The sequence below is a fragment of the Anguilla rostrata genome, chromosome 7 (genome assembly GCF_018555375.3).
Source record: "Anguilla rostrata isolate EN2019 chromosome 7, ASM1855537v3, whole genome shotgun sequence".
NCBI lineage: Eukaryota > Metazoa > Chordata > Actinopteri > Anguilliformes > Anguillidae > Anguilla > Anguilla rostrata.
The window spans coordinates 28,648,441-28,670,567 of NC_057939.1; the positions used below are offsets into that span (position 1 = coordinate 28,648,441).

General features: G+C 39.1%; 1 protein-coding gene across 10 annotated transcripts in view; it reads left to right on the forward strand.

Annotated features, from left to right (window-relative positions):
- The first annotated feature begins 6,162 nt into the window (after positions 1–6,162).
- The window catches only part of ssrp1a (structure specific recognition protein 1a), a 79,760-nt gene continuing 63,795 nt past the window's right edge, over positions 6,163–22,127 (forward strand). For 8 of the 10 annotated variants that reach the window (XM_064344020.1, XM_064344025.1, XM_064344021.1 and 5 more), the window contains exons 1-3: positions 6,704–6,861; positions 10,721–10,802; positions 12,986–13,171. In XM_064344020.1, coding sequence (XP_064200090.1) covers positions 6,764–6,861; positions 10,721–10,802; positions 12,986–13,171 — 366 coding nt within the window. In that variant the 5' untranslated portion in view covers positions 6,704–6,763. Of the gene's footprint in view, positions 6,301–6,699; positions 6,862–10,720; positions 10,803–12,985; positions 13,172–22,127 lie in introns of those variants that run through there. The other 2 variants (XM_064344030.1, XM_064344029.1) reach the window with 2 other exon arrangements.

A 22,127-nucleotide genomic window follows, 5' to 3' on the forward strand; every position in this document is an offset into this window, starting at 1 on the left:
TTAGCCTCTTTATTTTCTCAAATACAACATAATGTGTATATGTTCACAGCTATGAATAGCTGATAACTTTGAGCTTGTAAGTGAAAATGTCACCAAGCCACTCCCCTCGTTTTCCCGCAAATGTGTCAATGGGAAAATGAATGGGGCAATTTTCAATAAGCGATATTTTTAGTTACAAGTCGGGAACCAGTTAGCTATTGGTATGCGGTACTCATGACATATATGACTCATGAAATATAATATCAGCAGCACGATTGACCCATCAGAAATACAAGGTACAACGTTGTGTACGTTTAGTACGCTTAGGAACTACACATACCGGTACTGTGCTCACGACGCACGCTTATATCGTCACGGCTCAGCTAGAACACGCTTGCGTCCTTCTACTTCTAGTGTCACTTTGATGTCGTATTTCAATTTCAAATTACTGGAAATAACAGATTTGTTACTATTAAGTTATATTGTTTATTTCACATCATAATTGTACGGTCGTGATGACAACAGGATTTCCTTTCAGGGATCTATAAAGTACAACCATAGACCGTATAAAAGAGTACAACCTAACCTAACTAACTTAAGACGTAATTTCAAATGGAAAATAACGTCATATATATTTTTATCACAACACAACAACAATATAGCTAGCCAGCATGGTTTTCGATAAATTACCGACAATATATTTACTACTTACTATGTTTTAATAAAACTATTTATTAGAAATTGTCTATCTCTTGCCTACTGCACCTGTCTTGTCTAAGTGCACTGTGATTCTGATTTTCACAATGTGTGTATTCCTTTGTAAGTGCTGTGAGCAGACTGAAAGTCTATGTTACACCGAAGCCTTGCGAAACTAAGTTTCGTTACATCGTGTACTGTACAGCATATTGTTTGTAATGACAAATAAACCTGACTTTGACAGCTAGCTAGCTACCTGCTGATCCAGCCCTCCCTAACGTTAACGTTAGCTAACCGAAACTTTATAAACGATATCTTTCATGCTGGCGCTGACAGACCTGCTCTACATGGTTGGATTTGGAATGATTTTCTCCCTTCTTAACATTATTGCCCTGACCATTGAAAAAATGCATTAAGCTAACCAGTGACACCGCATTTGTCGTGGGTATAGCTAGCTAGCCACCGGTGTTGGGTGAAGTTGCTCCCAGCTGCTGGCCCAGAGTCAGTTATTTTCTTCCCCTACTAATGGCTAAAGTTAAGACCTGGGATGGGAAATCTGATCCCAGACCAGCAGTTAGGGGCAACTTCACCCTGGAGCCTAGGCACCACATTTGGCGGGTAGACTTACAAGCACACGTGGTTGTGATGTGTATCGTGCGACTTTGATTTAGTGTAGTTCAGGACCACCAACACGTTGTAAATCGACATAAATCCATTTGTTCCCTCCAGAGATTGAAATAAATACAACCAAGCACATGCTACAGCATGGAATGATGGTCCCAAAAAAACGTGAGAAATCTTTTTTTAATCACTATAGATATTTTACAATCAATGATTTGTAAAAAGTCAATAGGACTTTAACATTGGGTTGTGACGTCATGAACCAGACGCCCCCTGGAGGCAATTTGACTTACAAGCTCAGTGGTAGCTACGTTATCTGACCTGTGTTCTGTAGTTGTTCCAGCGTCCTTCGGTATGCAGTTATTGTGCGTCGCTTCAGATAAAGCTGCTGCCAAATAAAATACAACGTAATATTAAATTGTTATATTCCTGAGGTATAGAGTTAGATATAAATTATTTAAATATTTCAAGTTATGCTGTGTTTTATAATCAGTGAACCCTGATGAGGATGGGAGTGTTTGTTTACAACTTTGTCATGCTATATCGAATTCAGTTCCCCTGATAGAAATAAATGCAGATGAACTACCGATGCCTAGGCACAGAAAAGAGTGCCATGCCCAGAACCATCGTGAACACATTAAAATAACAAATACAGGTAAAAGGTGCAGGAATTTGGTAAAACTAAGCAAAGACATAGATTGCCAGTGCATCATAGATATGCCTTAGCATGGCTATTTTATAATATTTTACAAATAAAAAATCCTGCATAGTCTGCCTTTAATGAAGTCTTTGTGTGTGCGTGTGTGCATGTTTGTGTACGTGGGCTTCGGGGGGATACATTTGTATGTTTGTATCTGTGTGTTCAGATATAACATCACTTTTCAGTGATGTTTTATGAGTCATTCTCTCATTATTCCCAACTGATCTGACTTATATGTTCATAAGATACATATGTTTGTGATCAATTGCTTAAATAGCCTGGGAACAAGAAGCTTCCTTCATCCTGATTTAGCAATAATAGTCTACTACATTTTTGCACCAGTGATAAGGAAACGAGTAAATTGTACTTTACATTGTATTTGAATATGGCTGAAATACAATAAAAAGAATAGCAGACCTGACTTCTGCCATCTGCACTGCAGTATTCACCAGCATTGCGCATACGTTGCCCCACGTAATCCTTGACCCTGCTTCGTCTGCCCTCTGGTGGCGAATCTCTTTAATTGCAGTTTCAGTAAAAACTGGTCAACACCAATCAAGTTTTGGCTTGCTGCAAGTCAACTAATAACACCATGCATTTTCATGGATTTATTCCTGAACAGCCACAGACCAGAACACCCCACAACACCTGTGAACGTTGAATATGAAAACCTGGTGGCCATATTGTTCATGTCATTGACATCATTCAAGTTCTGCCAGTTATTTAAATGGACAAACCCAACATGGGTCAATGTGATTGGCTCGACTATGTATCGACTATTGCTTCACAATTTCACTAGGGACTAATACACCGAATCTAACATGGACAGTATGGATTGTTCATGAGAATTGATTATAATTTCGCCATCACTGAACGTAGAAACTTTTCCTTCGTAATTTTGTTTGGCAGTTAAACAAAGTGTTCTTGTTCCAAAAGTTATCTTGATCAGACTTATGGTTCATGAGAAGATGATTTCTAAGTATCATTTTTTCAGATGAAACAATGGCCAACAATGCTAAATATACAATTTTTTTTGAAGCGGCCAAGTTTTTAAAGCTATAGAGTTTTGTCTTGTTTCGAACGACTTGCTCTTCTATTCAGAATGTGTTTCAAGGTCGATGACCATGTCTGGAATTAATTACAGCAATTTTAATGGACATGCCCATTATGAGTCAATTTTATTAGCTCTCTATTCAGCCATCTTTTGATGCATTAAGCATTGCTTTTTGTGGGGACAAGAACAAAGATGGGTCACATTGAATCTGAGATTGACCGGATGGACGGTTCATGAGAATAAGATTTTTTTGTGTTTTATTTTTTAAAAATTAGGCTACATTCTCTTTTCTTGTATTTGAAAGCTTGTAACATGGAAAGATCAGATACCCAAATGTCACATAATTTTTTTTCACCCTCTAAAAAAATCTAAGTGTCTCAACATTTTATAATGTCTGTATGAGAGAATAAGAACGAATATAGATCTGAAATTGTATGGATGAAATATTACTGCATCATTGTTATTGAAAAATGTGAAATGTTTGATTGAAATTTCTCCCATGACTGAAAAGGTTGCTAACTTTTCATACTTTTTTATGATAGAAAAGTTACTGTAGTCTCTCTGACTCCATTTGGGTGAAATTTTACAGTAGTGTTTTCAAATAATCCCACTTCAAACGTTCTATGTAAATTAATACAGGTTTATTCAAGAAAGTGAAATTTTGGAATATAATTTCTCCCTAAAACGTGAAGGTCTAAAAGTTCTGAGACTTCATTATTATAGATACTGCCCTGCTGTACCTCCGCTCCATCCTGGGCGAAATATTACTGTGCCGACTCAAAACCTGTGTAATCCAACAGAGGCCAATTCAAAAAGTGAAAAAGTGATCAGGGTACCCATAGACTGCATGTGAAAGTTGACAGGTCTTCCTTCAACTCCATTCTATGTGAGTTTAGCTGTAGTCTGTGGTGTGAAAAGAACTAGTAGTGACATCACATGTTAGAGAAACACCTGTCGACAGATGCCCTGATTGACCCAGTGGGGGTCAGTACAAACTAGAGAGCAATGAAACATGGACCCCTAACTGATTTAGCCCTCCCATAGCCAAGCGGCAATCGACTTACCAAGGCCTTACGGCCACATCTGGCACGGTCTGGATTACATCCGAGGCCCTGAGGTTAATCCATGGACCACAGCATGGTGCTTTAACCAAACGCTATCCAGCAACTAATGGAGTGGAATTATTTGAAAATGCTACTGTAATATTTCACCTAATTTAGATCAAAGATATTCCAAGGCCTAGTCTATCATGGACAAGGGTCAAAAGTTGGAGACATTTTCATTTGGGGAAGAAATTCCAAGCCAAATTTGGAATTTCCTCGATTCTTCTATCCTTGTGTTCTTTCCTCGCTCCTAAGCTCCACCCATCAGAGGATGCAAGGAAAGGACAGGAGGATGGAGGAATCAAGGAAACATATATTAGGCCAATGGAAGGTCCTTGTTCAGTCAAGTGTCAGTCTGAAACCATGTTAATTACATACGTGCCAGATTTTTTTGAATATCTTGAATATAATTTTTTAATATATTGAATAACTTAGTTACATAAAAACTAAGCAGTCTGGTATTGATTATTAATATATGATGAAAAACACATTTTCAGCATACAAAAATGCAAAGTTACTCACACATACAAAGCACTAAGTCGTTAATTCAAACTAGCAAAATCTAGGCCTGCCATTAAAAGTATTGATATCAAAATTACGCCAAGTTACAAGAAACAATATTGGCTATAGGGGTGCAGTGGGTAGCACTGTTGCCTCACAGCAAGAAGGCCCTGGGCCTTTCTGTGTGGAGTTTGCATGTTCTCCCCGTGTCCATGTGGGTTTCTTCCGGGTACCTACCATACTGTAGATATGAGTGTATGTGCCCTGCTGTAGCTTGGCGAACCTGTCCAGGGTGTATTCCTGCCTCTCGCCCAATGCACGCTGAGATAGTCTCCAGCACCCCTTGTGATCCTGCCCAGGATAAGTGGGTATACATAAGATATGGATGGATGAATATTGTCAATCTTGCCTCACACAAATTAAACAACATGTATTCCAAAGCAATGCTACCCAATGTTTCCTAAATTGTTTAAAGTAACGTGGCCCTGTGTGTACAAGCATGCATTACGTTAAAGGGGCAAACGTGTGGATAGGTTTGTAAGAGTCCTTCATGTGTAAAAGTTTTATCAGCCTTTCAGTAGTGTGCATGATAACAAAGTATTGTATATATGTGGGTATGAATGTACAGTATTTCATTTATTTATTTTGGTTGCAAATTCACCAGTAGTTTTTTTCATTTAAATGTCTTGCCTGAGCTAATTTTTGTTATTTGACACATTGATGTGGCACAAAGTTTGAATGACAACATTGTCTTCAGATGGTAAGATTTAAAAACGCAGGGCCAAGTTACTTGAAACAATTTAAGAAACACTGGGTAGCTTTGGAATACAGCTTGCTTAATTTGTGCGAGGTAAGATAGCCAATATTGTTTCTTGTAACGGAATTTTGATAATAGGCTAATTTTAATTCCAGGCCTAGATTTTGCCAGTTTGAATTAATGACTTAGTGCTTTGTATAGACAGCGCTTTGTATGTGTGAGTAACTTGGCATATTTGTACGCTGAAAACGTGTTTTGAATTTCCTTTTGTACTGTGTTTTTTATGAGTAAGTGATAATAGTAATTCATATATAAATGTATACGACATGCATACGCATAAATGTATGCAAACACATAGCCTACATTGTAGATGAAAAATACGTATAGGCATGGATTCAATAATTTTTCTCTTACCCTGGATGACATAAATGAAAGTGTATGTCATATTTTAAAATGGAAATGTTTTTAATGGGCTATTGTACGTGATATACCTACTAATTGTATGTCGGCAGAGGATCTACAGGGCTAGCTAGCATTAATTTAGAAATTAGAGGTTGCTGGGTAGCTACAGGAGCCTAGTTAAAAAGTAGGTAGGCTACCAGTACAGGCACAGCGGTGAATGTAAATCAGAGGTGGGTAACCCGGCTTCAAAGAGTAAAAAGACTGACCATGCATTTGCTCCAGCACCATGCACTAAACCAGCTGATTCTAATTAGCATAACTCTTCAGCATGATGGGAGAACTTAATTATTGTGATCAGCTGGTTTAGTGCATGGTGCTGGAGCAAATACATGGTCAGTCTTTTTACTCTTTGAAGCCGGGTTACCCACCTCTGAAGAAAATATACCTGCCACGAGAAGTCATTCTAGCGCCAGTTTCTATACAACCGGTAACTTTACCTACCGGACTTAATCGCAAAGCAGTCTCTGATCGCAACGCAGATTTTGGTGCTTAATTTTGGAAGCGTCTGTAGGCTACTAACATTATACAGTCGGTCTGTCGTCTCGTTAGCAAGATAGCTAATGTTAAATAGTAAAAATTCTGAAAGCGGAAACTGTCTAGATTATGGGAGTATTTTATTTAGATTTCCAAATATATAAATTAGTTACCTGCAAAGATTATACAAATTCAAAAGCAATAGTAAATGTTTTAATTTTAGTTAGCCACCAAGCCAGTGTAATGAGATAGAGGCAGTGGTGGGCGTTCATTGGTAATTTCCCTTTCAGTTCTTATGTAGTTCATTGTGTGCTCCCCGTAAGTTTCTATTGGCGTCGCTGTCTCTAGGTCTCTACATATCATATGATATACTCTAACCATAGACTATATAACACTCACGATGCAAAAGGAAGTGAATGGCAGGTCGTAGAACCCTTTTCCGTGTCATTTCGGCCATAGAAGTGACGAGCGGTGGTTCACGCGGGAAACGGTGGACGGAGTTTTTGACAGTAATGTAAACCACGTCTTTATTTATTGTTGATGTTTATACCGTTGAACCGTCAGTAGAGTTCGGTTAGTTTTCTCTGGTAAATTGAAAAAGTAATTGTTGAATAGTCTGTCTCTATCTTTTGATTTCTTGAGAAATGCGGCTAATATGAGTGTGTAGCTTGCTAGCATTAGCTAGCGAATAAATCCGCAACAGCAGATTGTGTTTTGTCGGGACTATTGTATTTCCAGCTCGCTGTCCTCGAGGCTTGACAAAATGCGCGTGTGAGACACATTCTCAAGTATGCAAGTCATTTGCTATGACAAACTAAAAGCATAGCAAGTAGCTAACTACTTAAAATAGCTTATTTGGCTAGTCTAATGTGTATTCAAACCTTGAAACTAGAAAAGCTAAAATTATAAGGGCTAGCCCCTAACTAGCCGTTATAATTTTATTTCTCCACATTTTTGATTGGCAAGCACATAACTATGTTCAATTCAAGCAAACAGCAGGTTTTTGTATATTGGTTTGCTTGTAGACTTGTTTGAAAATGAAAACTGCGTTAGTTAATCCCATTTTAGTTGGCACTAACTCGCGATCTGACTAGCTAACGTTATCTGCTTAGGTAGATTCTGTACGTTTTGTTTGCCACATGGCTAGCAGCTATTACGATCTCTAAAATCGAGCGAGCCAACTTTGGCCTTGGACCCATGTGTTCGGTAGCTATGGTTTTTATGGGCCAGTGATACCCCCGCAGATATGGAGGCGTTGTCGATCGGAGGGAACTGCAAACATAATTCGAGCATAAGTTACATATTAGAAGGTAACCGATTCAAAGACCGTTCATCCCTAATTTAAGCAGTCGCATCGTGTTTACTGGTGGTAGTGATCAGAATCAAAGATTCCCCAGATTTAAAGAGCGCCCGAACTGCGGAAGTTAACTTCTATTCGACCACCTGTGTACATTGATTTTAACGTGATTACTACGTGATTGTAGATGGCACCATACACTTAAGACACTAGGCTATATGGTCGTGTTGACTTGATTAACGATGGTAATAATGGTCATTTTAATTACAAGTACAGTCGCATGCGGCTTTTAACGGGGCCCAAGCTGCACTGGGCAATAGGCCCACAGCTGTATCATTTGTCAGGATGTAATGAATGACACAAAACACTTGACAATAAGCACAATATGAATATGGAGATGTGGCTTAAAACGGTAAATAGTCGTTTTAAACATTAAAAGCCTTCATTATGAAAAGTTAAAAGCTTGTTAAAATTCTGGGATTGCAATTGTGGTTGGAATGAAAACTAGCATGAACAGGGGGTGCCCAGGACCGAGTTTGGAAGCCATGATCTTGGATAAAGAATGCCAATGCAGGGTTTCCCCCAGAAAAGTTGTTGGGCCCGGTGGCAAGTATCTTTTGACGGGGGCCGGCGGCCCGGCGCGGGCCGGCCACAAAGTGTCTTTTTTGATTGGGGCCCGGCGCGGGCCAGCAACAGACTGATGGCAGCATTAAGGTAGGGCCCTATAGTTTCTGTGATAACAGAATCACGGACGGAATCGCGGAATTGAGAATTTAAAAAAGCTATAACACAGATTCCATAGGGCCCTACATTATGTCAGTGCTAAAAGCTGACTGGAGATTTGAATATATAACTACGTAATGTGAATGTTATAAATAAGTCATTTATTCAACACACATTTTAAAAAATCAACAACTATTTACAGTATAGCATAGTCTTTCAAAGAATCTGACAACAATGTACAGACTTGGAATGCTGTGTTTTCAACAACAACAAAATAAATTAAATTAAAATAAATATTAAAGTTTTTGCACTCTACAAAAAACTTGTATTCAAGTCCTGATTGGCTACTGAATCTTACAACAAGCCTTGGAATGCTGGGCACATTTAAATAGGGATGGGAATCCCGAACCGGTTCCAAGTTGTCCTATTCATTGGAATTGTATGGCTCCGAGCTTATCGATTCCGCTTATGGAAGCCAGCATGTGTTTTATGACAGCTGCGCATTGCAAAACAATGACGTAACGCCTTGGGGGAGGCATGCACGCAGGCAGCCTGTCTCAGGTGTTTGTTTGGGACGGCAGCTGTCACAACAAATTTGATCCGGACTGCCAGCCTTGATACATTTTGTTGCGATAAAGATTCTAAGACAACTCAGAAATTTCTGTGGATTAACTGGTTATTTTCTAGCCTGAAATGCGATCGTATTACCAAATGTCTACACGTCATGTAACGTGCACGTAGTTCGCTATCTCCCTGGATATGAAGTAAATGTTTTTACCAATTCATAATAATAAATGCGATTTTATCCATATAATAGCTATACAAAAAGGCAAAATAAATGTCGTGTTTGCGATTGCCGTCGTAGATGTCAGAAGGAAATGTCACTGACAAAAAAAAAAGTTTGCTCTCTGCAGTGGTTTGGGCTGGAAACGAGCTGTAAGAGTGGGATATGCACAACACTGCCTACTTATTGGCTACTGAATCTTACAACAATGTACAGCGTTGGAATGCTGGGCACATTTCAACAACAAAATATCTATGTATCTGTGTTACTGACTGTTTGGCTAGCTAGCTAAGTTAGCTAAATGACCACGTTGTCGTGCACATCAATGTCACCAAGCTAACGTTATTAATAAACAAGAAGTCGTTATTTAGATGGCGATTAATAAATCATGTAATCTTACAATGTATCGAACGTTACATTCATGCTACTGGTTTAACGTTACCTACACACTGCTTAAGTTAATATAAAAAGAATGTGCTTACCGACGAGATGAAGTGATACGAAGTTTGTAACGAGGTTAGTTAGCCTACTAAAGAAATGGTGCCTTGCTAGGTACCCTTAGCTTGTGATAGTTGGAAGCATCAAGTGTTGAACGTCACTATGTACAATGAGGGTAAAGAACAGCCCTGCTGTTTTCCTATAGTGCGTTCACGTTTTAACCAACAGATGTCGCTGGTGAGCTTTCCAACCAAGGCGCCCCACTGTAACTGTAGTTTAAAAAACATCTTAAAAATACATTAAAAAAAAAAAAAAAAATTCCCTGATGCTTAGGCCCGGCGGGCCACCGGGCTTGCAATACACTGGCGGAAACCCTGCAATGTTATGTCACAAAAAAAAAGCATAAAACTTGCTTTGCCTGAAGATGGTGCAATAGAGCACCATCAAAAAAAAAAAAATCCCTCATGGCCATATGCTAAATACATCTGTGAAGTATTGTCTCTCTTGCATGCAAGCGTTCAGGAGTTATGCCTCACTTCTTGTTTATGTGTATTTGCCACAAAATTTGTGAGAGCGGTACAGTAAAATGCTTTAGAGTAGCAAAATTGTTTTGATAATTTTTTATCTTCAGCTATATTGTCCCAAAAACTGACAAGCAGTCAAACTGTATGAAGAGTTAGAAAAAAGTAGATTTTTTAAAAATCACAAAATTGTCAACAGTACACGTGTAGGATTCTGCATGACTCAAGGATTCTGCCAAAAAAGATCATGGTTCTAGGCCTTAGTTTTTGAGGTACTGGCAAAAATGTAAAATGCCTTGTTATAACACCAGCATGTGGTCAATGTGGACAGGTTTTGGTGACATAAGTGGGTGACACATGCAAGCTATTTACCAAATTTTGTCCTTTTACATCATATGGTTTCTGGGATCCAGATATGTTTTAGGGTGGAAAAATTATAAAGAATGATGATAATAAGAGCAATCCCAATAGAGTTCTTGCTGCTTTGCTGCTTGAACCCCTAGTAATAATGTAGATTTTGTCAGATATGTATAGATGTTGACACCATTGTTGATTTGCTGGTGGGAAGAACTGAAAGTGCTGTACTTGTCTGTCTGTCTGTCTGTCACAGCTGGGTGCCAGGGAAGCAGGAAGCAGAGATGGGGGACATGCTGGAGTTTAATGAGATCTACCAGGAAGTGAAAGGCTCCTGGGTCAGTGCATAAACACACACCGTAATCTGTGAGCTGCTGAGTGTAGGAGAGAACAGAAGCATGACGTCATTAAAAACAAGCCCATGAGCAATAATGGGCAGGCACTGTGTCTGGTATCCTGCTGTATAGATCTGTACCCTAAACTCAGCAAAGCAAACCCAGAGCCACAGCCGTTCACACATGGCCATCACTGTTGCATGGGTGCCGCTCTCACATGGGCACCGCTCACAGGACGAGTGCACACTCCTTTTTTGAATGAAAAACAGCAGATTCACAACCTCTCGTCCTTCTGGTGTTCTCTCAGTTAACAGGCTGTTTATGAAGGTGATTCACAGCTTTAAAGTAATAATCTTGAAGATTTTCATTAAAATAAATGTCTGTTTAGTCACTATCTATCGCCGAATTAGGTAACAATGGTGATTGAGCCTATTATTATATTAATTAATATTATTAATATAATAGTTTACGATTAAAGAACTGGGTGTCTGTGACGACATTCCTGGGAAAACATCACAAACGGCGCATAGTTAGTGATGCGTTTTCCATCACCCATCAGTGGTTGGTCCCCCAGAGAGGGTAGACAGAGCTAACGCAACAGGCTCGCTCTTCAACTCACTTGTGTGTGAGTGGTGTACTGTTTTTCCGGTGTCTGCTAGCGTTACAATAACAGAGAAAAGGGGGGGGGGGGGTTATGGAACCCTAAAGTTTTTGTGACATGAGAGGTCATTATTTGTTGATGTAGATTTCGTATTACATTTGATGACAATGTAACGTTACTAAATTACATAGCCTAGCTATTTGCACAGCTAACGCTAGCTACCGGACCATGTCAAGAAAGGCAACATTAGTTTAGACAACGTTGCGCACAGTATCCATCTCTCATAGCAGGTAACGTTGCATTAGCTAGCTAGCTAATGTAATTAACACAATTTAATGTCAGCTAACAATTAGAAAAAACTCTAGCTTATGCTACTGACTGGTACCGACCTTGCAAAATGTCTCTCGGATGCAATGCTACCTTTATGCAACGTTGCAATGTAGCTAACTAAAGGTCAGTTCAGATCAATGATTCGCAACTTGCAAAATTCCAAGATGTCTGATTGTAAACGTTCTAACTGCACTTGGCGATTTGACAAGGTGGGTCTTTTGAGACCCCAGGCAACGGCTTCAGACACTCTGCAACTAACCAGTTCACACCGCTGCAATTTTCTCTGCAACATTCTAAAACCGTTTCGTCTCGTTGCGAATCATTGATCTGAATTGGCCTTAACGTTACCGTTATTTACATTGCCATCAAGTTCATCAATATATTATAATGATCGGAATAAAGCCGTCTTTACACAGAGCATTAACCAGGGGTATAGGTGGAGCAGAGCCAGGTCTGATTTCAGTGTAAAGATGTCAAACCAGAGAAAACTAAAAAGAATACAGCAGTATGGATTAGCGTTATTATTTTATTACGCTTCCTCATATGGTCCTTCAGCCTTGCCCTTTTTTGATGACATCTCCTTTGTTTTTGTTTTATTATTCTTGTACTGATTGCTAATTTAACACCCATCTCCGCTTTATTCTCGAACAGTTTGCTAGCAAAACCAGAAACACCAGCGATAACATTTTGCAAGGCAGTTGTTTCAAAAATATCACAACAATCATTCACGAGAGACTGTTTAGTGTGCACGAGATACATAATTGTACGAGCCACAGCGAATCCCGCAAATTCTTCTCTGCAGTGTAAAGATGTTCATACCGGGCAAAAGGTGGATAAAGAACGTCTGTGGAAATTGATCATCACTAATTCTACCCCGGGTCTGCTACAGCATTTTAACCCTGCTCGGCAGTGTAAAGACAGCTTAAGTTAGCCTAATGTTAGACAATGAATGAGTGTGTACATAATGTTACTTTTATAACAACCATTTTTCAGTAAATAGTAAGTGTAATAGTTGGCGTGGCCCAGGTGCCAACTGACTTACGTCACACAGGCGACACTGGTTGGATCCGGTTGGATCTCTGGGAAGTGAGGTCCAAAAACTCACCTGCATTTACTGCATTTCGCCATTGGTACCGCCAAAGAGAACGAAACAGAAATCTTCGAGATTGTAACCAAGTGTTTTTTAATGCATGTTGTTAAAAAGTTCATCTCTCTCTGTCTCTCTCTCAGTACAGTGTTGTCTTTCCCCCTGTAGAATGATGGGCGGCTGCGGTTCAGTAAGCAGACGGTGGTGTATAAGAGCAGTAAGACGGGGAAAGTGGACTCTATCCCGGTGCCTGATCTGACCCAGGCTCAGTGGAGGCGTGTCTGTCTGGGACACGGAATCAAGCTTGTCACCAGCACCGGCCACATCTACAAATACGATGGCTTCAAGGACTCGGTGCGTATGTGTGAGCGAGTGTGTGTGTGTGTTTGTTTGCTTGTGTGTGTATTTCCATTGTGTGCATTAGTGAATGAGAGAGTGTGTGTGTATGTGTGTGTGTTTTTTGTGTATGAGAATGAGAGATACCATGTGTGTCTGAGACATTGTGTGAGGTAATGTGTGTGATACCATGTGTATGCTGGGTATTTCCTGTGTTGAAATATCTAAAGCAGTATCTGCAGTATCATAAATCCGATATTGGGAATGTTTTTCCCGAAACAACCTTTTTCGATCAAGAGACGAACAAAAAGAGGCCATGTTTTCAGTTTGCACATCACAGGGTGGTGCATACCCCCAGTGCAAATTGCTCACAGGCCATTCGCAATTGGTCCATTTGAAATATCACATGGTTGGTTTTGTCATGGCTGACCAGCCAGGGGTAGAGTTCAGCTTTGTTTTTTGGGTCATTTCATCACCGTGTAGTCCTGTGGGAGCATTGTCTTGGTTGCCTGAGTGAATGTCACGCTTCCTCCTCAGCCATGCAGTTGAGCAACTAAATGATCAACGCTTTGATACAGATTGCTTGATCAAGAGCTTTCGAAACTAATTTCATGCATACAGTACAGGCCATAAGTATTAGGCCACCTCTATTTAAAAAAAATAAAACAAACAAAAAATAAAACCTTTAGGTTGTTGTGGTGGAATTTTACAATGGTTTCATTTGCTATAAACTACAAGGTTTTACTGTTGTGTTGGAAGCATACCAAAATTTCGATCTTGGTACCAATACCAGCTTTGGTAAATACATTAGGGGAAAAAAATTAACCTCATTTGAATGAGTCAAATGAAATTGAATATTAACCAAACTATCTATTAACAAACTTGCATAAAATCTTAGTTATAATGTGACATCAGATCAGTGCGTTTCATTTGAATTCTTGAACATTTCAACATTATAAACAGCAGTTCAACTCTGTGTACCATACGAATTAAGCCGCGTTTCCACCGCAGGAACTATACCCCGGAACTAGGACCCTTTGAGGAACTCAGTGCGTTTCCACCGCAGGAACTAGGGTCTAAATTTAGTTCTGGGGGCTTTGTTTTACCCCCCAAAAGGTTCCTGCTCGGGGGATAGTACTTTCCGAAAGTACAGGAACCTTTTGGGTGGAGCTTGCAGCGCTGAACATTTCTGATTGGTCGAGTACTCGTAGCATTTTTTGTGTGTCTATATTTTCAGGCGCAAACCGACTTATTTTCATAATAACTTCAAATCAAACTTGTGTGTTATGCGGCGCAGTAGCCTACTTTTGGTTATAGCCTGCCAACCTCTTGGAATTATAACGTGTGCTCTTCTGCTCTTTTCTTGCTTTAGTATTCGTTTTATAAAATGCTAAGCATTCGTGCTGGGACAGCATATTACGTACTAAAACATTCAAACGGATTAATTCGGTTGCTGAATATTTTCTTCCGGATTTTCTTTGTTAGCCCGTTGTAATTGACTCAAAACGTTTGATACAGTTATGTGAGGTATGCGGTAGTTCTGCGTAATTCACATTGGTGATACAGTAAAAGCAAACTGGAAATCACCTTCCGCACTTTTTGTCAGGGTAAAATAACAGGTTAATTCTAGTAATCGTCCCTTTAGCTTTTTCAGACTGCCGTAATTTTACTCAATTTTACTGCCATTTTTCAATTCCACGAAAAGACCAGGAAGACTATGGACTAATTTATGGTGCATGGTTCGCATCTGGAGGGCACACTTCGCTGCTCGGCTAGCAGTAACTTTGAAGGAAAACAAACGGTGGCTGTACCACTACTAATTTAAATTTTCACGCAAGTCCGAGTTTTCGTTCTATTCTTGTCATTTTGCGATTAGCCTATATAGAATTGACGATGAGAAAGTAATCAAACAGCAAATTGTTTACAACGTGTGCATGTTTTCTGCTGTTGTTGCCAGTTATATTGGAAATGTCAATGCATTCTGTCGCTTCGGATGTCAAGACATGAAAGCGAATGTTCGCATAAAAACATAATGAATGTGTTTGAGAGGATATATAAAACAGTTACAATCTGACTATTGGTCTGTTATATCCTATTTGTTGCATAACGGTCCAAGTTCAACTACCAACGACAGTTTTGCTTGACAACGGTAAAATATGCCCAAACGGCCACAGAAGAATATTTCAATTCCATGTGATTCAATCGATAAAAATCAATAAATACAGAAGTAACCATGTATAGTCATTGTTGGTAACCCGTTGTATATACGTGGAATAAACCCCTCCGGGCTGTCCCGGTTATTAGAAAATAATGTAGGCTACTTCGGTGGTAGTATGGGGTTACAGAAGAAATCATATGACAGATGGACCGACGACAACGTCGCTTTTTGATACGTCAGTGGGCTAATTTGCTTAATCTTCGCGGGACTTTAGACCCCGGTGGAAACACAGACAACCATTGGCTGAAGGAACCTTTTAGTTCCTGGTAAAGTAGTTCCTGGGACTGAAAGTTCCGGGTAATTTTGGTGGAAACGCGGCTTTAGTGGTGTGTTTTGTTTTTATGGTCTATCATTGGTGCAACCAGGCAAAAAAGATTCCAATCAAAAGAAAGCAATACAGCCAAATATACAATAAAGAGAATACAGTGGGGGACACCTTTCCTGGAGAAACAATCCAACTTAAGCCTGGGGCAAATGTTAATGGAGGAAATGTCCTGTAAATACATAAATGTATGCCGTTCATAATTTTATCATGACACTTCTAACAGACGTGGCATGGAATAGCGGGATTATCGGGATGAACTAAGATATGTTTTGGCATTCTGATCCAAATAAATTTTTGCCACACAGGCTAGTAATATTTTAAAAAACAAAACCCTAGGCATGATTTTTGTTTTACTCATGTTGAGAAACCAGGGTAGTGCTTGACATATTGTTTTTGCTGGTCGCTGCGTCTTTCAGATTGGAAACTTAAATTGTGCCACGGGAAAATGAAGTAGTACCGTGTAAATGAATAATAGAACCGATGTAGGTAGTCAATATAGCTACCTACACTGGTTAACATTACATAACTGTAACCAGTGTAGCTAGCTACTACCTACATCGGTGCTGATGAGGGCAATTGTTCTTTGAAGTATTGCCCTCCTCCTTGCTCTATCTCAGAAAACAATGAAAACACAGATATGATTGTTTACAATGAAATGACAAGTTTATTATTGGGTTGACTGTTCACTGTAAGCTATCCAAACTGAAATGAATATTTTCCTACCCATCGTTGCCTTCCACTTCTCTTCTGACGGCAAAAAGATGATTTCAATTTAAGTGACTAGCTATACCAGCTATATGTTGCTGATATTATTGGTTATATCAGAATATTTCAGTAACACAGTCTGCTACTTATATAATACAGTGGCAGCTAGTGATAGGCAAATGGTTAGTAACAACCTCTACCTAGTTATGTAGGAAAAAAATGTCCTTGTTAATGTAAAATAGCCGTTAGCAAAGCAGTTGGAAACTGAAATGACATTTGCGCCAATGCACTTAATGGTTGCAATTAAGGAATTTAAGCGTTTTCCTCGTCTAAAAGTTGCTATTATAAAAGAGGCTGTATTCATTTAACTAAATGTATATGTATTGTTTTTTTCTCAATTTAGACAGTTTATTATGTATTATTATTTATTCTTTAAAACAACAAAGAAATGAGAAAAATATTTTGTTTTCTTTATTTTGTAGTGATTATATGTACTTCTGATACTGGACCAAACTAGATTTCTTTTTCCAATTGTACCCCAGGATGTATACAACACCAGGAAAAAAATTTGGAGTGGATTGAACGAAGCAGTAAAATTATATAGGCGGTTTCCCAAAGGTGGGCCCAAATTTCCTGAAAACCTCTCCAAATGGTAGCAAACCTCTCCAAATTGGAATTACTTATTTATTTTTCCCCAGCCATATTCCACTTCCAGACGCTAATTCCATTGAGGGTGGTACCCTCTGGAACCCACAAAACAAATTCCCACAAATTCATGTTTTTCACTAAGCCCTGTATTTCAGTCTAATGCTGTCCTTTTGGAGAGCTTCTGTGTACAAAATGTGTTCTTCATGGTTAGTTATCACACAAACTAAATTCACTTAAAAAAAATAAATAAATAAAAACACTGTTACCTTGCTGTGTACAATAAAACCAAATCATAAACAAGTTACAATAGTGACCTTTATCACTACTGCATTGTCTTTTATGCAGAGCATTCGCTATAAAAAAACAAAACCAAGCAAAACCGTGCACTAAGCTTTCTCTCTTGCGCTATGCAAAAACGCAAAGTGAAAGTAAATCGGTATGTAGAATATCTAAGCCATAGTTCCAGCTAGAAGGAAGCTGTAAGCTGTGCTCAACTTGATTCTGTATGATTGCTGTAATATATACCGGGTTTCCAGGCAGGGGAGAATATGGGTCATGATGGGAAGATCTTAGAGAGTTTAGTGGTAGCTTGCTTTTAGGCCATTTGCTCAGCACTGAAATGGCTAATTGAGACTTATTTGCTCTTTGTGAAGTAAGATGTTGCTTTTTTAGAAAAACCACACTTTTTTGCTTTTGTCATTGGGATGGCAGGTATGCCATCCAGCCAAGTTACGCCTTGGCGTGGCATGCCCCATACCAATTAGTTGGAGGAATTATGCGAAAAATCGTTATGCGGTGGATAGAAGCATGAAATTTGGTACATATGGCTGCCTAAACAGTTGGCAGTTGACTCAAAAGGCACCTAAAGAACTTAATAAAAGCAGGAAGTTTGGCACAGACGTCCCTTGGGCGACCCCAAGACATCCTAGAAAGGGTTCCAAAAATAATATTAAACAGGAAGTGAATTATTGAAGAAATTCAAAATGGCCGCCTAAACAGTTGGCAGTTGACTCAAAAGGCACCTAAAGGACCTCATAAAAGCATAAAATTTGGCACACATGTTTCTTGGATGATCATAAGACATCCTAGAAGGGGTGCCCAAAAATATTTTAACAGGAAGTGAGCTATTGAAGAAATTGAAAATGGCCACCTAAACAGTTGGCAATTGACATAAGGCATGGAAAGGACCTCATAAAAGCATTTGATTTGGTACGTACATTGAGTGATCCGAATATATCCTAGAAGGGGTGCCCCCAAAAACTCTTAAACAGGAAGTGAGCTATTGAAGGAATTCAAAATAGCTGTCTAAACAGTTTTCAATTGACCTATGATGCACCCAAGTGGACTCATTTCAATCTCAAGGTTGCTAACATTTGTCATCAGGTATGTGAAGGAGTGGCCCTTCACTAGCCTGTTAAACAATAAATACTATCAATTAAATAATTAATTGATTTAATTTAATTGTTTAATTGAATGTAATTTGTTAATCTGAGGCAATTGAAACTACGTGCAATTGATTGGCTCAAGCTATTTAACTGTCAGTAGGGACAGAGGGGAAGAAGTTGAGCCACAACGATCATTTGTACTGCTAGTGTTTTTAAAATAAATTATTCGTCTTTTTAAAGTCTTGTTTTACTCTGTTGTTTTTAAGCCTTTTTACAAGGTAATATCAAATAAAAAGCTTCTAACATGCAGTATAAGATCTTATTTGAGGGACATAATCTAATAGTGACTCACATGTGTGCCAATTCACATGTTCCAGCACATTGGCATAATGCTGTGCAAGGTAACCCAGCATCTCGGCATCGACACTTCCGAGAACAGAGGGGCTCAGTTTTGCAGCCACTCTTTAGGAGTTCTCTACAAACTTTGGCAGCCTCTGGCAGGAGTGTCCATGAAGGTGTCTGCGAATCAGCTACTTTGGTCCATCCATATTTTTCAGGAGAAGGTACAGGTTGGATAGCTTTCAGACTTTTGGACCAAATGCTAGCTTGGTACCCGGCTCGATTTGAATGTTGTAGCAGTGCAGCCTGTGTGGGAGGAATGTTTTCCATTGAGAGACATTTTTGAGAAAACGGGTCCTTCCTTAGATCATTGACCTTTTCAATGTCTTGTCATACAGAACATAGGTGTATCTTTCCAGCAATGCAAAACTGTTTGATTCCTGGCTAAGTGGTTGAACCAGGAGAAAGAGTCCAGGGTTTAACTGATACCCATGACACTTTGACAGCATGCATTTACGACTGTCTGCATCTCAGAGTATTAATCAATTCAGCAGGGAAACCGATTCAGTTCAATGTCGAGAGCTGGCATCCGTTCAAAACATTGACAGACAGGGGCAGTATGGATGACATGATTGATTATAACTTAAATATTGGATTTTTTCAAAATCACAGACACATAGCCAATGTGTCACAGGTGTCATCCATAGTTATTCCGATTCCTTCATGGAGAGCCCCTGAAACATCTGCACTGGATTGTCAAAATTGTCATGAGGTCCTCATGCCACTCACCCCATGTACCCCTCGTCCCTATTTATCCCATCAGCAAAAAGATGCTATTTTCCTAAGAGTCACTGTCTCACAATTAGCTAATAGCATGCTAATGTGCTAACGTTACTCAGTCAAACCCCTATTCAAACAGATTAGCTTGCACAATTGCTAATGCAAGACATGGCATGCTATATTTTTGATGGTGATGAAAGCAACCATAATCAACTGTAAAATACCAGCACATTGTACAGTTATCTAGCAAGACAGGCGATAGATAAGTTGGATAACCAGATTAAACAACAAATGCAAAGAATAGCAAGAAACCGTGGAGAAGCTATACCTTGTGCAATTTGTAAACAGCACCCTTCTGTGTTCTTATCAGTGAGGAACAGTTTTTTTCCCCAGTGTTCACAGATTGCTGATACCTTGTTCAACATGCTTTGGTATGAAAGCGTCTGCTAAATACCTAAATTGTAAACCGTATAATTTACAGTAGCTCAAGTTTATTCGGTGCCAATGGGAAACTAACCTAAGGTAGTTGCATGCTAAATGTGAACTTCATAATCCAGGGGGATTGTTTTTTCCAGCACAAAATACATGGCTAATCGAGTCACCGAGCACTGTTCTGATACACTGCCTTTATTGATTAATTAAGTCCTGCCCCCTCGTACCCCCCCCTTCCCCAAGGGTCAGACCAGGGTCAGTCCAGGGTCTTGTTTGCAATGATAAAACATTTCTATACATTCCCAATAGTGTCTACACCCAACTGTGCTTCTGTCCACAACATTTTTTGGCATTAAAATGCTAATGAGTTGTGCCCCAATAGAGGGCTTGATCTCTGGTTATATGAAGATTTTAACAATTAATTATCTATAGATTATCATTCATTGGGTCTTTTAAAAACTTTTAAAAACAATTATGTATATATGCCATTGAAAATACACCACTCAGAAAAGCATTCATTCATCTCATTCTGACTGTTTTTTAAGCCTATGTTTGGTGTTTAAAGCTGTTTAAAATGTATTTAAGAAAATTTCCATGGGTTATTTTGGGCAAATCCTTTAATACTTGTCTATTTACTATAAATGTAAAAGCTGACATTAGCATAATAAGCCAAAATGTCTAAATTATATCACGTTTTAGGAATCTTGGGTCTTTTCTGGTGGCCATTTTGGGTCCAAATTTTTGGGCACCCCTTCTGAGATGGTGAGATACATCCTGAAGAGTATCTGTACCAAATTTGGTGCTTCTATCCACCGCATAACGAGTTGGCCTTTTTTTGGGTTTAATTCTCCCTACTATTACAGGACTGAAACCCAGGTTCAATTTCCCCCCCCCCCCCCAACTTAAGCCAATCAGAGGGAGAGTAGGGGTGGGTCTTTGCAGAATGCGGGTGTGGAAAAAAAAAACAACAAAAAAAAACACTGCTACGGTGGAGTTTTAGAGATTTTGAGAATAAGGTTGTAATATTACGAGAATAAAGTCGCAATTTAATGAGAATAAAGTCATATTTCAAGAAAAAAGTCGTAATTTTCCGAGAAAAAATCATAATAGTACGAGAATAAAATCGTAAAATTTCGAGAGAAAAACCATTTAAAATTTTTAATTTAAGTATTTCGTTATTTGTGAAACCTATGCTAAAGTTAAAGCTAAACTTAAGATGCTCCACCTTCCTCATTTTAATGCAGGCGGCAGGCTGCTCTTCTGTTATTTCCCCTCTAAAATAACATGTAGCCTAAAATTACGACTTTATTCTCGTAATATTACGACCTTATTCTCAAAATCTCAGAATTTTCCTCTGTGGCCATAATACTCCGTCGTAACACACAGAGACAGACCTGCTAAATGTCAGGCGCACCGGTGCGACCAATGAAAATGTTTAGTCGCACTTGACAGATTTCTGGTCACATGTGCGACCAAAATGGTCGCACTCTGGAGCCTTGCTGCATAAAATCTTTTTGTCTCTCTGTTAGCTAGTGCGATGCCAGCTGACGCCATTAGATGGCAGTGGTCACCAGTCAGTGTGAGATCCGCAAGAACAGAACGTCTTGCTTGGTAGCAAGCTTTGCTGGAATACTAGGAGCAAGCTGAGAGCAAGTGTCTGCATATGTGGTCAGCTAAAAGGTTTTATGTTATATTTTTAGGTGAGACCGTATGAAGCATGAATTTTCAATAGTTTTAGTATGCGTACGAATTCCTGTTGACTTTTACATGCTTATACACGACAATGTTGTAAGATATTGTTGGTTAAACTGGTTAGTAATGTAACTACCTTGTGTGCTAGCCACAGGCTATATTGTTGTTCACATGGTTTGGTTAGCTATGTTACAGTGCGTTCTTCACGAACCATGTTATAATGCTTATTTATGCGTTGTAAAAACAGGCCTTTATTACTTTGTGACATAATTTCTGTTAGAGAAACCAGTGCCATACAGAACAGTATTGTATTGGTAGCAAGCTTTACTGGAATACTGAGAGTGAGCTGAGAGCAAGTGTCTGCGTATGTGGTCAGCTAAAAGCTTTTATATTTTGTTTGCAATGAAAATGAACTGCTTGTTCTCATTAAAATATGTGGCGCTGTGTCGT